The sequence below is a fragment of the Orycteropus afer genome, unplaced genomic scaffold (genome assembly GCF_000298275.1).
Source record: "Orycteropus afer afer isolate SDZICR_OR568_19922 unplaced genomic scaffold, OryAfe1.0 scaffold00039, whole genome shotgun sequence".
Taxonomy (NCBI): Eukaryota; Metazoa; Chordata; class Mammalia; order Tubulidentata; family Orycteropodidae; genus Orycteropus; species Orycteropus afer.
In genome coordinates, this window is record NW_006921626.1 from 12,667,361 (window position 1) to 12,683,292 (window position 15,932).

The 15,932-nt window shown below is 37.9% G+C and overlaps 1 protein-coding gene across 1 annotated transcript in view; it reads right to left on the reverse strand.

The window, feature by feature from the left end:
- ENAH (ENAH actin regulator) overlaps positions 1 to 15,932 on the reverse strand; it is a 156,290-nt gene that overhangs the window by 65,914 nt on the left and 74,444 nt on the right. The window contains exon 4 of the mRNA XM_042780426.1: positions 8,484 to 8,661. Within this exon, the coding sequence (XP_042636360.1) occupies positions 8,484 to 8,661 (178 nt within the window). The remainder of the gene's footprint in view (positions 1 to 8,483; positions 8,662 to 15,932) is intronic.

Consider the following 15,932-nt stretch of genomic DNA (forward strand, 5'->3'; position numbering starts at 1 on the left):
ATACAGCATAAATCTGCACAACCTCCCCAATTTCTAACCTTGAAGAAAAATGCATCATTCGGCTACTTTCTAACCCTGGAGAAAAGATGTAACATCTTTTGATGTCACACTGGCCCTTGCCTCATGGAATGAAGGTAGTAAAATCACATATAAACTCTACATTTCTGCTCACTCACCGAGAGAAGAAAGAGACGGAACTGAGATTCTGTCTGCCACTGCAAACCGTGGACTCTAGCTATGAGTCATGGTTATTATACTTTCCTCCCAAGACTACTCATTAAAGGAAAAACATGAAGTCTAAAGATTTGGACTCTAACCATTAAACTAACGTTGTAGTTGTTAATTCTGATTCTCTCGTTCTGAGTAAATGCTGTGATGAGGTCTTATTCGGTGCCTTGCCATTACTACCCTGTACCAAACAAGTTTATGCCTGACAAACCTGAGCATCTCTAATAATGTCTAAGAGAAGACACTACACAACAGTATCTCTACAGAGAGCTGGTAAATTTCAGGCCAAAACAAAAAAAGCTTAGTATTTGAGTTAAAAGGGATAACCCTATCACTGGACTGCATTTTATATATATATATATATACACACACACACACACACACACACACACTGTTTCTTTAGCTTTCCAAAATACGAAAAATAATCTCAGATCTATTTAGTAGTTTTGTGGGTACCAAGTTGAAAATCACTGCTCTAATCTAAACACAATTATCTCCTACATAAAAGGGCATTCATACATAATACATGAAAATAATTGTTAAAAATTGACTCGGTTTAACACAGATTTCATTTTAATTAACGACTAAGATGTTAATGAGATTTCTTTTGCTACACTGTGAGCTATTTAAAGCCAAAACTGTATCTATGTACCTTTCTTCCTAAAATCTGGGCTTGGGTTCACAATGAAAACTCAAACTTATGTAAAACTACATTTTCATCTATTTCTTCAAAATTACTGATTTCTTTGATATAGCACACATAATTTTAAGTATCACATCATCTATGAACAAATATGATACTCTCATAAAGAATTCTATTGTTGTCATATGAGAATGAGTAGCCAGAATTCTTTCTCAATGAAAAAAATTACCCAAGGGGATAAAGGACAACCAACACAATATTAGTTTCTGTTTAAACTCTCCCAATTCTCTCACTGTAGTCTCTATCCTACTTGAACCTTATTCTTACTATTTCTGCCTGCATTCAGGAATGTAATGCTTATGTCTCAGACTCCAGAAGTTCCTGCTTTTAAAACACGGCTGGATTTCTGAAGTATACCTTTGCACATTATTCCACTTGCTCAAAAACTCCCTTAAATCTTTATCACTCTCAGTTCTCAAAGAATCCTTCTTGACCGGACCTACCCCTGTGACTTTATTCCCACAGCCCAACCAAAAACTCCTTGCTCTACAAGCATTCTCCCCACTTTTTCACTTTTATGCTATCCCTTCCGCCTGGTATGACTTCCCCTTCATCTCCTCATGCCTACATTTTATCACTTTTTTCAAGATCCAGCTCAAAATGCCACCTCATTGTTAAAACTTCCCTGATTGCTCCAGTCAGAAGAAATCTCATCCTCTTTTCAGAGGTATTTTTATATGTACCTCAGATATGACTTCTTATCTTGTATTACAGTTGTATCTTAGTTCTCCTACAAGAGTAGACGATCATTGAGGGCAAGATTCATGTCTAATTTCCCCTTGCACTCAAATGATGAATTAATTTTCTATAGAAAAAGAATAAATTAAAAGATATGCCTTTACCTGAAAGTAAAGACAAAGAAGTTAAAGAAAATGTAAAAGTTTCTCTACTACTTAAAGCAAGTTTTTAGTTTGTTGCTGTTGTTGTTATTTGCCGTCAAGTCAGCCCTGACTCATAGCGACCCCTCCTTGGGTTTCTGAGGCAGTATCGCTACAGAAGTAGGATTGCCCAACCTTCCTTCCGAGGAGTGGCTGGTGGGTTTGAACCGCCAGCCTTCTGGTTAGCAGTCAATGCCTTAGGCACTATGCTACCAGAGCTCCTATTAGTAGCCCAAAAAAAAAAAACAACCCCTAAGCCCATTACCATTGAATTGATGCCAATTCACAGCAACCCCATAGGACAGAGTAGAACTGCCCCCGTTTCAAAGGCTGTAAATCTTTAAGGAAGCAAACTGCCACATCTTTCTTCTGCAGAGAAGCTAGTGAGTATGAACGACAGACCGTTCTGTTAGCAGCTAAGCACCTAACCACTGTGCCACCAGGGCTCTACTGAATAGAATTTCCTAAAATTTTTAAAAACATTAGCATTCACGATAGAGTTAAACAATAATGTTGTTAGTTTAGCAAAATTAAAGTCTTTACCTCATTTAATTCTCAAAACAATATCCTAACATAAGCCTTTTAAGAAATGTTTTGAAGACCTTGAATTTAAGAGGCAATGTAGAAAGAAATGTATTAAAACAAAATGACCTAAAAAGCTGTAAGACCCAAACTCTTACACTTCCCTTTCCAGGTAATATATGACCTCAAGGAAGTTCCATTTCTCCAGTCACTCTCCCTAATCAGATGGCGGAGTGACAGGCATCGACAGATCAAGCTCACATTATTGCAAAGACTGTGAGTTTAGTAACAGGGAAGACTCTGGCAAAGGTAAGTAAGAGAATAATGTAGTACCTTCTGTTGTTGTTGTGTTATGTGCCGTCGAGTCAGACCTAACTCATAGCGACCCCTCCTTAGGTTTCTGAGATGGTATCACTACGGTAGATTGCCTAACCTTCCTTCCAAGGAGCGGCTGGTGGGCTTGAATCACCAGCCTTCTGGTTAGCAGTCAAGCGCCTCAGGCACTATGCTACCAGAGCTCCTAGTACCTTACAGTGACCACAAAAAGACTATCCCCACATATGCAAACCCCCAACCTGTTACTCATTTAATCCTGATGACAGCTATGCTTGATTACCTATGGATCCACTTCCAGATCCAAATTTACATGATTGTATGAAAGTTTTAATAACATATCCTAAATGCAGTATGTCCAGAGGCAAATTTGTTATCCGCTGTCTACTATTGCTTTCAAAGCCACTTCCCATCCTCTCCACCATCCCCCATCTCTAGTTAATGGTAAGTACCACCTTCACCAGTGGCCCAAACTGGCACACACAGAAATAATCTTAAAACATCATTTTCCCTCCTGCTCTGCCCATTAAATTTCACTGTGAAAAGAGGCTGAATTCTAAAAATAGATCCCAATACAAATTCACTTATGCCATTGTAGGGCAATTGGTCAGTCCTATGACCTTATGAAAATCCCAATCTCACCTAAAAAAAATTTTAAAATACCTACAACAAGTGCAGGACTGTCATGAAGATTATCAGCAATTTATATGTTAGATTAAGACCCAGCACACAGCAAGTACCCAACAAATAAAGGCAGATGCCGACAAGTTAACTCCAATTCATGGCACCCTGTGTGCCAGAGTAAAACTGCGCTCCATAAGGTTTTAAGTTTGCTAATTTTTTAGAAGCAGATTGTCAAGCCTTTCTTCCAAGGTACCTCTGGATAGATTCAAACCTCCAACCTTTAGGCTAGCAGCCAAGCACGTTAACCATTAGTACCACTCAGGGGTTCTGTCCAATAAACAGTAGAAGGCCTAGCACAATGCCTAGCAGATACTGCTGGCACTAAGTAAGTCTGTCACCTCCCTCCTCACTCTGCTCCTTCTCTCTGCTGTGTCAGTTTAGGCCTCATCTTTCTCACAGACACTATCACAAAAGCGTCCCACATTAATCATTATGTCTCTAACTCATGTCCACCAATCCATCGCACTTGTCCTAAAGCAGAAATCTGATTATATTATTTATTTAGAACCCTTCAATGACTCTCTGCCACTTACAAATATTCACACGCCTCAACAAGAACACAAGGCGCTCCCAATCTTTCCACTCTATCTTTTGCCATTTCTCTCCAAATCAATTCTCATGCTCTAGCCACAACATGGCCTATGTCCCATTTCATAATTACTTTCAACTCTCATGCCTCCAAGCCTACCTAAAATGTTCTTCTATCACTGATGAAGTCTATCCATTTGTCAAAACATAGCTCAAGCATCATCTCCTTTTTCAAACCTTTCCCTGACTCCAGGTATTCCAAAGGTCTTTCTGCATACATCATTCACAACATTTCATAGAATTTATCCTAATTTTGCCTTAAAGGCAAGGGATAGACCTTATGCTAGTATTATTTTCAGTACTTAGCATAGTACCTATGGCTCAAAACATGGTTATTTGACATTTACATGTTCAAAATATGTTTAGTATATGACATTTACATTTATAAGCTTAACAATGCTCCCACAAATATGAGCAATCTGGAGAATTAAAAAATGGAAGTGTCACTGTAAAGTCTTTCTAGAAACTTTTTGAAGATTGTCTTCTTTTTGCCTGTTAATTCCAAATCATAAGCCACAAAGAGATTTTAAAATGCTGGTAAAATTTATATAAATACTTATATTGGAAGGCAGGCTAGGAGAAATTCTCATTTAAAAAAGAGCTAAAACCCAATACTAATTATAAAATCTGAAGAAAATATCAAGCATAAAGAGGATTCTTTGGGCTATGTTCTCATATTCAACAGATAAAATAAAATCTAATAAAAGCAGTCTTAATAAAATGCTCAGAGGTTAGAAAGGTATTCTTAAATCCTGGTTAAGTAGAACAAAAGCAGTAGAATGATTTTACTGGCTGCGAAGATTATTTTCTTTGGGAAAAAAAGCAATTTTTTAAAAAATGTATTTCCTACTTTCAACTGACTGCTAAACCTTTTTCCAAATAAGACAGACTGTATAAATTTACCTCTACTCATCATCACAAGGATTGACTTTATATTTTATATAATCTGTAACTATTACCTACAAAAATGCTATAAATGCATTTGCTAAATAATACAGAATCAAAAGCATCAGTCTTGATAATGCATACTGAATGTGCTTATTTAAAACTGAGTCAATTTCCATTAGACAAAGAAAACAGCTTTTGGTATAAAAGGGAGAGCACTAATTCAGCTCTTTCTCAAAAATGTTAGAACATGTGATATATTTTTTTTAATTCCAAATATAACTCACTGTATTTAGCACCTCCTGTACTTTCCAGTATATTAGATAATTGCACACCAAGTTAAAAACAAAATAAAAGAAAACATTCCTGACACCCACCCTTTATATAAAAGAAATGGAAATATTAAATATATAGAGCACCTAATAAAGGTCTGTGGGACTAGCCTCAAAAAAAGCTGTTTATTCATTTTAAAAAATGCTCTGTTTGAGGATTTGGGGGCTTTGAGGGGTAAGGGGGAGAGGGAAAGAGAACTGTTTATTGGTTTTGGCAAGAAAGATGGGTTGGCAGTTTTCAAAGCCTGCTCTGGAACAATGTGGGTACCTCAGTGGCTCTAGGCTTCCACCTCCCACATTAATCAGAGAAGCTCCATATTTTTGTTTATACAATGAGCTTCTGCAAAGGATTGTTTGAACAAAGGTGTCCATAACTTTAAAAAGTCTGAAAATCACTGAGAAACATTAACCGATAATGGCTTTCAATGGATACTATTAACACCTAATAACAAACTAAGAATTATTCATAACGGAATAACCATAATTCAGGGGTAAAAAACATTAACAAATAGTTAACTTTATCTTTATGAATAAGTTTGCTTCTTTTGCTTTTGCTCAAAATTTCATTGAGTATAATGTTTGCTAAAGGAGGTGACAAGCAAGTTAAGTTTTAGCAACTTGGTTTTGGCAGGAAGACAGCAGATGTTTTTAGCAGGGAATTGGCTGTGCGCCCAAAGCAAACAGCTTTGGCAGAGGAAGATATGATCAAGCTGAAAGACGGAAGACTACATGTGGGGGGATGTTTGCTTAGGTGCATCAGGAAAAGGCCCACAAAGTAACACTTGGGGAGGATACATACCAACCCCACTTTGAGGATCTGCATAAGAAAGTATATCCCTTCCCAGGGACACTTTTGATTCCTGGCATCTACCTCCTCTCATGCCTCTTCTTCCAAGGCAATTAATGCCATCAGAAATCAGAAATTAGTGGTTAACTACAAGTAACTTATGAAAACAGTCATTTCCTAAATAAATAGGACTATTTAGAACATCAGTCGTATTTTATGTTCTGTTTATTCCAATGAAAAAAAAAAAAAAAACTACAGAACCAAAAGTTTCTTTGCCAATGATTTGGCCCATGAAGCAAGGAGACAACTGCTAAGAGGGACTAACCATTATCTATTTCTCTTTTGTCAGCCAGAGTATTACTGCTTGGGATGATGAAAATAAAGTTTCAAAATCATCTAAGAAGAAGCTTATTAAATGTTTTTTTGGCCTTATCAAAATTCTTGTGCAGCCATGTGAGATGGTGGGCGATCTTCCTCCTATTTGCCAAACTTTCTAAATGTGGGCATTGTTCCTTAATGTTCATTATAATAGAGAATCACATTCTCTACCATAGTCTCTCTACAATAGGCTCCTTGGGTTTCGGAGGCAGTATCTCTATGGAAGTAGATTGCCCTGTCTTCCTTCCTAGGAGTGGCCGGTGGGTCTGAACTGCCAGCCTTCTGGTTAGCAGTCATATGCAGTGCCTTAGGCACTACACCACCAAAGCTTCCCTCAGAAGACCAAGATCAGAATGTTGTTGTTGTTGTTATTTGCCATCGAGTGAGATCCGACTCGTATTGACCCTTCGTTGGGTTTCCGAGGCAGTATCACTACAGAAGTAGATTGCCCAACCTGCCTTCTGAGGAGTGGCTGGTGGATATGAACCACCAGCCTTCTGGTTAGCAGTCAAGTGCCTTAGGCACTATGCTACCAGAACTCCTATGATCAGAATAAAAACTTTAATAAGTATTTGCAGTTTGAAAGCAAACTATATGACTCAAACAAACAACAACAAAAAAAATCCACTGCCTTCGAGTCAGATCCACTTCATAGTGACCCTCCTTGGGTTTCTGAGGCTGTATCACTATGGAAGTAGATTACTCAATCTTTTCTTCCAAAACTATATGACTACTCACTGATAAAAACAATTTTTTTTTATGACACAATGACAACAATAATTTCAACTACTTTAAATTAGTATCGTTTAGTTTGTAGTATCGGTTGATACCCTTCTGAGGGTTTAGAAATAAAAATAATGCTAGCTTGTTCCATACGTGAGAAAACCAAATGGTACTATTATACATAAATTCTCCAAACTCTGGTCCTTTAATATTTATTATATATTTGCCTTCTCTCTTAAAATATTAAGAACCACAGTTCTAGCTTCTTCCCTATGGTAAAACTGTGGTGACAGAAAAGCAATTCTACATCCACAATGGAATGCTGACAAAATATTGATGCCTGTGAGAAAAGTATAGTGACTAAAACTATCTATATACAAGGGCATAAGACAGGCAGCTTTTCCATGCTATTTTCTGCACTTACTGGCAAACAAAAAGAGATCCAGTGGCGTATTAATTATGTGTTCAAGTTATTTATAGAGATCCTGAATTCCTCAAAAGAAAATCTAATATAAAACATGTATAGGTATAACAACAAAGTTTCTACAAGCCCCTAAATTTCTTCTTGCCCTAGTAACTCATGCTTAAAATAGACTAATATATGAGCCTGATGCTTCAAACCTTTTTTAGAATAAGGCAAGCAAGCAATGTAATTTTTATAATATTTATAACAGGTTTTGAAATTCTATACTTTCAACAAAATATCAAATTTTAATCTATAATGTCTTCCTCTTTACAGAAATATATTGTTTATACATATTTATAACATCAGGATAACTATTAAATATACAACATCAGTAAGAGTAGTATTTGTATATTTTTTTATATCATTTATTTTCTGATTTTAAAAGTACTTCAAGTTCATTCTAGAACATTTGGAAAATGAAATATGAAAAGCAATCTATTTCCCCAAAGAGATAACCATGAGCTGGTGTATTTCTTTTTCTATTTTTTAAACCAAAACAAACCTGAGCTCATTCCTAACATGTATACAGTTTTAATCCTGTTTTTTCTTTTTAAGTAAATTATTTTTATATATCACCTTTCTAACCAACACATAAAATATTAGGAGATGCAATTCACAGCTTGTACCACCTGAGGGCATCCCTAAAACCTTAAAACAACTTCTAGAATCAATTGTTATCCACTCTTATCTTCCCTGGGTTTCAAGTCCTTGCCACAAAAAGTTGTTTCTAAAGAAGGATGAACACAAATAACCTCAAATGAGAGGGTTAAAAAATTACCAGACTAACTGAACTCCTACAACGATCCTTCCAGATATTATGCTTATTATCAACAAACTTAAGTCTACATTATTATAGTAAGCAATAGAAATTTAAGAACTCCTTCAAATATGTATATGATTTAAAAGTTGGTCAAAAGGATTAGCTTTAACATATACATGGCACTTCAAGGATAAAAGTAAATTGTGGATACCTTACCTGTTTCCTGTGAATTTAACACTTCTAAGGCATGCATCATGGCACTTGCGAAGACATTGGCATCCTCCTTGCTGCCAAAGTTGAGACCATACACCTGTCTAGCATCTCGCCACTGGTGGAAGGTCTGTGTAGCTTGATTGTACTTCAACCCTTTAGGAATGGCACAATTTATCACGACCTAAAAGACATTAATTCTTTGTAAAGTCAAGCTAATAAATGGCAAAATCATGGAAGAGTCAATAAATCCTAATGGGTTATTTCATTCAAACTTGCTTCTGACAAATCTTGGCAAATATGCTAGAACAATTATCCAGGATAAAATCATTCTGCAGAAAGGTGACAAAAGCTAACCTGTCTGATGATCACAAAGGTCCAACCTTAAACAGTGTATCAGCAGAACAAAAGAAAATCTTTATCCCTTATTAAATATATGTTAACATTTGTTGAAATATTACAAATACAATAAAGTGCCTAAAATATAATTGTGTATCTCAGTGAACAAACGTTCCCATATACCCAATAAATATTCTGATTAACAAGCAGAATATTAATACTACAAGCCCCTCTCATAAATCGTTAGTTTTTCCCAGGCTATATTTTAATAAAACGGAGTTACACAATATGCATTAAGTGTCTGCTCTCTTTCCCTCAAAATTATGTTTATGAAAGTCATCCCTTTACTGCATGTAGCTGTGGTTTGTTCATTTCCATTTCACTATGGTATTCCACTGTACACCAAATCAAAAATCAGTTGCACTTAGTTGGTTCTAACTCAAAGTAACCCATGTGTTTCAGAGTAGAACTGTGTTCCATAGTTTTCAATGGCTGTGATCTTTCCGGAGCAGACCATCAGGCCTTTCTGCTGAAATGCCTCTAGGGGGACTCAACCCACCAACTTTTTGGTTGGTAACTCAGCACATAACTGTTCACATCACCCAAGGAATCCAATTCCATTGTATCAACCATGTTTACTGACCCATTCTCCTAATAATGAACATTTAGGTTGTTTCTAATTTAGGGCTATTATAAATTGTGATGCTATAAACATTCTACTACAGATCTTCTGGTATATACAAGTACACATTTTTGTTGGGAATATACCCAGGAATGGAACTGCCATAGCAGTAGATAACATTAAATAGCTTTCCAAACTGGTTATATCAATTTACATTTCCAAAGTAGTATATATACCATTACTCCATTTACCATGCAATGGGTACTGTCAGTCTTTACTTTAGCAATTTTGGTAGGTATAAATACTACACTGTTTTATTTTGTAATTCCCTGATTACTAATGAATTTAGTACCTTTTCATATGTCTTACTATTTTTTGTGAGTGTCTGTTTAAATTAAATCTCTGGTCTATTTATTTATTGTACATTATTTTCCTCATTCATCCCTGTTGTTGTTGTTATGTGCCATGGACTCAGACCTGACTCATAGCGACCCCTCCTTGGGTTTCTGAGGCAGAAGTAGACTGCCCAATCTCCCTTCCGAAGAGTGGCTGGTGGGTTTGAACCGCCAGCCTTCTGGTTATCAGTCAAGTGCCTTAGCCACTACGCTACCAGAGCTCCTTAGATTCCTGTAAATATTCTAGATATAATCCCACTGTTGGTTACATGTGTTACAAATATCTTCTGCCATTCTGTGCCTTGCCTCTTTTGTTTAATTTTTAATGTATTTTATTGAAATATAATTTATGTACAGTGAAATACACAAAACTAAAGTGACATGGGTCAATGTTTTCTTTTTTTTGCAGTGTTCCCTTCCCTCCCCTCCCACCCCTGATAACCAACAAAGAAAGTTTCCTTCCACACATAAACCTTTCCTTGACTTTTTACAATAATACATTAATATTATATTTGTCCTTCTGTGATTGACTTATTTCACTCAGCATAATGCCCTCCAAGTTCATCCATGTTATTTGGTGTTTTGCCAATTCTACATTATTCTTTAGTGTTACAGAGTATTCCACTGTGTGTACATACCATAGTTTGGTTATCCATTCTTCTGTTGATGGTTACATAGGTTGTTTCCATCTTTTTGCTATTGTAAATAGTGCTGTGATGAACACAGTTGTGCATGCATCTGTTCCTGTCCTAGCTCTCACTTCTTTAGGATATATACCTAGTAATAGGATTGCTGGGTCATATGGTATTTGTAATTCCAGCTTTTTAAGGAATCACCATACTGTTTTCCACAGTTGTATCATTTGACAGTCCCACCAGTAGTGCAGAAGAGTCTCAATCTCTCCACATCCTTGCCAGCATTTGTTACTGTCTGTCTTACTGAACTTTGCCATTAGTGCTAGGGCAAGATGGTATCTCGTCATTTTGATATGCATCTCTCTGATGGCTAATGATCATGAGCATTTTTTCATGTGTTTGCTGGCCTGAATATCCCTCTTTGGTGAAGTGTCCATTCTGCCCATTTTTTAATTGGATTGTTTATCTTTTTGTTGTTGAGGTGTTGGAGTTTTCTACAAATTTTAGAGATAAGTCCCTTGTCAGTACGTAATTATCAACAAGTGTGAATTTGTTGCTGTTATTTTGTTTCATGGTGCTGATTTCTTTCTCCATATAATTTTCTGTGCTGAGATGTGGCTTGCCTTTTCATTCTCTTTACAGTCTTTTGATGAATTGAAGTTTTTTAACTTTTATTCAACCCAAATTAGCAATCTTTTCATTTGCAGTTAGTGCTTTTAACACTCTGTGTTAAAGAAATATTTCTCAATCCCAAGGTCTTGAAAATATTATCATTTATTACCTCATAGAAGCTTTATTGTTTTACCTTTCATATTTGTATCTCTAATCCAACTAGAATTGATTTTTGCCTATGCTGTAAGTTAGGGTTCAACCCACAACCCCAATATGGCTATCCAATTTACCCAGAACCATCTATTAACTGTGCTGTGAATTTATCTTTTTTTCCCAAATCGACTTCAAATAGACTCTATTTTCTTTTACTGTTCAACATGCCTATCTTTGAGCCAATACCACAGTGTGGTAACTATAGTGGCTTTACACCAAGTCTTGATAGCCACTTGCAAAAAGGGCATGAGGGCAATAAAGTCTTTCGATCTCCTTTAACATCATGAGGGGAGAGGAAATCACCATCAGCGCATCAGACCAAGGCTGATTGATTCTTTGGGGCAGAAGTCAGACATGACACCACTCTCCAACTTTTCTACCAACTCTGACATGAGCTGTCCTTTCCCACAGCACTCTCTTACTTCAATGCTGGGTTCAATAATTTGTTGCAATGGCCACACAGAACTCACAGACAATAGTCACAATTATGGGGTTTATTAAGGCAGTAACAGGCTACAACTCATGTTCAGAAACAACTCAGAATACAATTCCTCAGTTAGGACAGCTTCTTCTCAATCATGCTGCACGCATGGTTCTGTCTGGCCTCTGCCCCTGTCCCACTACAGCCAGTGTTTGAAAGCTCTTTTAGGTTTGCTGAATAGGTACCCAGGAGGCATTCTACTGTGCCAACCAGACTCCCGCCTGAAGGCACTCAGCTTTCTTGCTCCACAGGCCAAGAAGTCCACGATTCTGTCTCGTGCGGGTCTCTTGGTTCTGCTCCCTCTGTTACCACCATCTCCCTCTGCTGTCTCCAGCGCAGGGATCTAGAGTCAAAGGATAGGCTGCATTCCCAGCCTTTCCCTCTTGATGGCAGCGAGATCCCCCTTTCCACCTCTGGAATGGCTCATTTTAAAACTAGCAAAATGGCAAAACCAAACAATCCCCATGTTGGGGTTGTATACCCCTTATCTGCATGATCCCACCCCCAGAAGGGTGTTATGTTGCTCAAATAATTTCTTTTAGAAGTATCAGCACAAGGCTGGTCCCTATGAGGCAGAGGTTAAAGATGTCCCAAAGGTCCAACTTTTCCAAACTGCTGTGCCAATCCATCATCTCTAACATGAACGGCTCCTCCCCTCAGTAATCACCCTCCTGCCTTGGGGTTCTGTGTTTCACTGTAACGTATCACAGAACTCACAAACTACCAGGGAAACGGTTCATGTGCTGGTAGTGCTGGGAGGCTGGCAAATCCCAAGTCTGTGGACTGGTCTGGAGAATTCTCCCCACTGATGTGGTTGCAAGGGCAGGCAAACCCAACTAGGCAGGTCAGATGATGGTCTGCTATCTCAAGTCCAGGGGTGAAGAGATGATGACTCAAACACAGGACCAGAGCAAGAGAGAGAACTTTCCCAAAACATTCACATATATACCAACAAGGAAACTAAGGGTGATAATTTGAGTCACACCCTCCAGCAAGGTAGGACTCAAGATACATCCCACCCTAAACAGGCATAGAGAATATGATTTACAACACATCACAAAATGGATGAGGATGGCTAGAAGGGCCATGTTTAAAAAATTCACTGCATATGTATATTATTTACATTATTAGCAAGCTATGCAAATCCCACTGGTGAAGAACAACAAACCTACATTCCACCCAGTCATCTGGTAGAAGCCACAAAGACGAGGACTACAAGAGCCATATTAAGTAATTCACTGCATCACACCACTAAAGCATGTCTCCGACTCTGATATTCTTCATTATTTCGTTGGCTATTCTCTGTTCTTTGTGTGTAGCTACAATTATATATTCAGCTTCTTAATTATCTCCAAAAAAATTGTTTAGATTTAGATTGAGGTTTCACTGAAGTAACAGATCAATTCAGGGAGAGCTGATATCATGAGGTTGCTGATGAATATCATATGCCACCATTTATTTAGATCTTTTTAATTAACTTTTTAATTATTATTGTGATTTGGGTGAGAGTTTACAGAGCACATTCATTTTCTATACAGCAGTTCATACACATTTTGTTTCATGGCACTGACTGAAATTCCCCACAATGCAAGAGCTCTTGTCCCACTTCCTCCCTGTAGTTACCTCTTCCCTGTGGCCTTCATTCCTTTGCATTCCTGCCCCCTGAGCTATCTACCTGTGCAATCACTGCCCTTCTGATCTCACATGATTGACTATTCTAAGGAGTTTATCTACCTGATATAAATGTTCACCCTATATGCCAGTCCATTGTTTGGCTGGAAACCAAAGGACTGAGTTCGGTTCCAGACCTGAAGGGTAACTAGGGGCCATAGTCTCAGGGGTCTCATGAGGCTCTATCAGACTAGTAAACCTGCTCTTTTTTTCTGATTTTGAGTTTTGTTCCACCATGTTCTCCCACTCAATCCAGGATCTCCTGCAGTGATCTCTCTGAGTGGCTGAAAGTGGTAGCCAGGCACCATCTAGTTCTTCTGCTCTCATGGTAATAAAGGTTGAGGATCACATGGTCTACTAGTCTCTTGGACTAACTGTTTCCATGAGTCTTTGGTTTTCATCACTCTTCTTTGCTCTGGACGAGGAGAGACCCATGTTGCATCTAGATAGCCACTTGCAAGCTTTTAAGACCCCAGTTGCTACTCACCAGAGTAGGATGGAGAACAACGCCAGGTGAGCTTGATGTCCCATGCAATGATGGCCCCAAGTCCACAGGTCCAACTACTTGCTCCCTCAAAGTGGCTGGCTGTGGCCAAGAAGTTATTATAACTTTACCCCTTGTTACCTCTATTATATTTGGACATTCTTACAGCATATACAAATACATATGTAGAAATATCATCTGCCAAGTTTATATTAAAAAAAAAACAAAACAAAACTCGTTGCTGTTGAGTAGATTTCAACTCATAGCAACTCTTGGGTTTCCAAGGTGATATCACTACGGAAGTAGATTGCCCAAACCTTCCTTCCAGGGAGTAGCTGGTGGGTTAGAACTGCCAGCCTTCTGGTTAGCAGTCAAATCATGGGTATACTCCCATTTGCCTAGACCTACATGTTCATTAAGCCCATCTATCCATTATCTGTTTACCCACAGATTAATGTTTGTTATCACTGACAACGCAGTATTGTATACGTGAAGGGGTTCATCTTTGTTGTCTGTACCTCTTGTGTACTTCTCTGTGTCTTCCTCTTCCTCAATGCCACCAGGTGATCACTCACTTTTGGTATATTGCCCTTCCCTTTACCCTAATTAATACCTGTCTCTACCTATCTAGCAGTGTTTCCTCTCTTCCCCTCCCATCCATGGTACCCAACAAAGAAAATTTCCTTCCATATATAAATATTTCTTTGATATTTTATAATAGTGAAATAATACAGTATTTGTCCTTCTGTGATTGACTCATTTCACTGAGCATAATGTCCTCCAAGTTCATCCACATTATGCAGTGCTTTGCAGAGTCTACATTATTCTTCAGTGTTGCATAGTATTCCATTGTGTGTATGCACCACAGCTTGGTTGTCCATTCTTCTGTTGACAGGCACTTTTTAGGTTGGTTCCATCTCTGCTGTGGTGAATAGTGCCGGGTATGCATTTTCTGTTCCTATCCTGGCTCTTACTTCTTTAGGATATATACATAGTATCAGGATTGCTTATCAAATGGTGTTTCTTTCCAACATCTTCAGGAATTTCCATACTGATTTCCACAGTGGTTGTGTCATTTTACATTCCCACCAGCAGTGTGTGAGAGTCCCATCTATTCACATCCTTACCAGAATTTGTTATTTATTGTCTTGTTGAACTTTGCTATTAATGCTGTGGTGAGATGATATCTCATTGTTGTTTTGATTTGCATCTCTCTAAAGTCTAATGATCACAAACATTTCTTCATGTGTTTGTGGCTGCCAGAATATCTTCTTTGGTAAAGTGTCTATTCACATCGTCTGCCTATTTTTTAACTGGACTGTTTGTCTTTTTGATGTTGAGGTGCTGGAGTTTTCTATAAATTGTAGCACTAAGTCCCCTGTCAAGTATATCATTGCCAAGTATTTTTTCCCCACTTCGTAGGTTCTCTTTTTATTCTTTTGGAGAAGTCTTTTGAAGCACATAAAAATTTAATTTTTAGGAGGTCTCAATCATCTAGTTTATCTTCTGCTGTTTATGCATTTTGGGTGATGGTTGATAGTCTATTTGTGCCATAAATTAGGGCTCCTAAGTTTGTCCCTATTTTTCCCTTGAGGAACTTTATAGTTTTAGAGTTTCATATTTGCCTAAGGCATTTGACTGCTAACTAGAAGGCTGGCAGTTAAAACCCACCAGCCACTTCTCGGAAGGAAGACTGGGCAATCTAGTTCTATAAAGATACCAGTTGGGAAACCCAAGGAGGGGTCGCTATGAGTTGGATTTGACTCAACAGCAGGGAGTTTGGTTTTGGTTATTTCAGTCTTTGATCCATCTGGAGTTAAGTTTTGTGTATAGTGTGAGGTACGGATCATGTTTCATTTTTCAGCAAATGGATATCCAGTTTTGACAGCACCATTTGTGAAAGAGACTATCTCTCCCCCATTTAATGGATTTCAGCCCTCTATCAAAGATCAGCTCACCATAAGTCGATGGATCTATTTCTGGGTTCTCAATTCTATTCCACT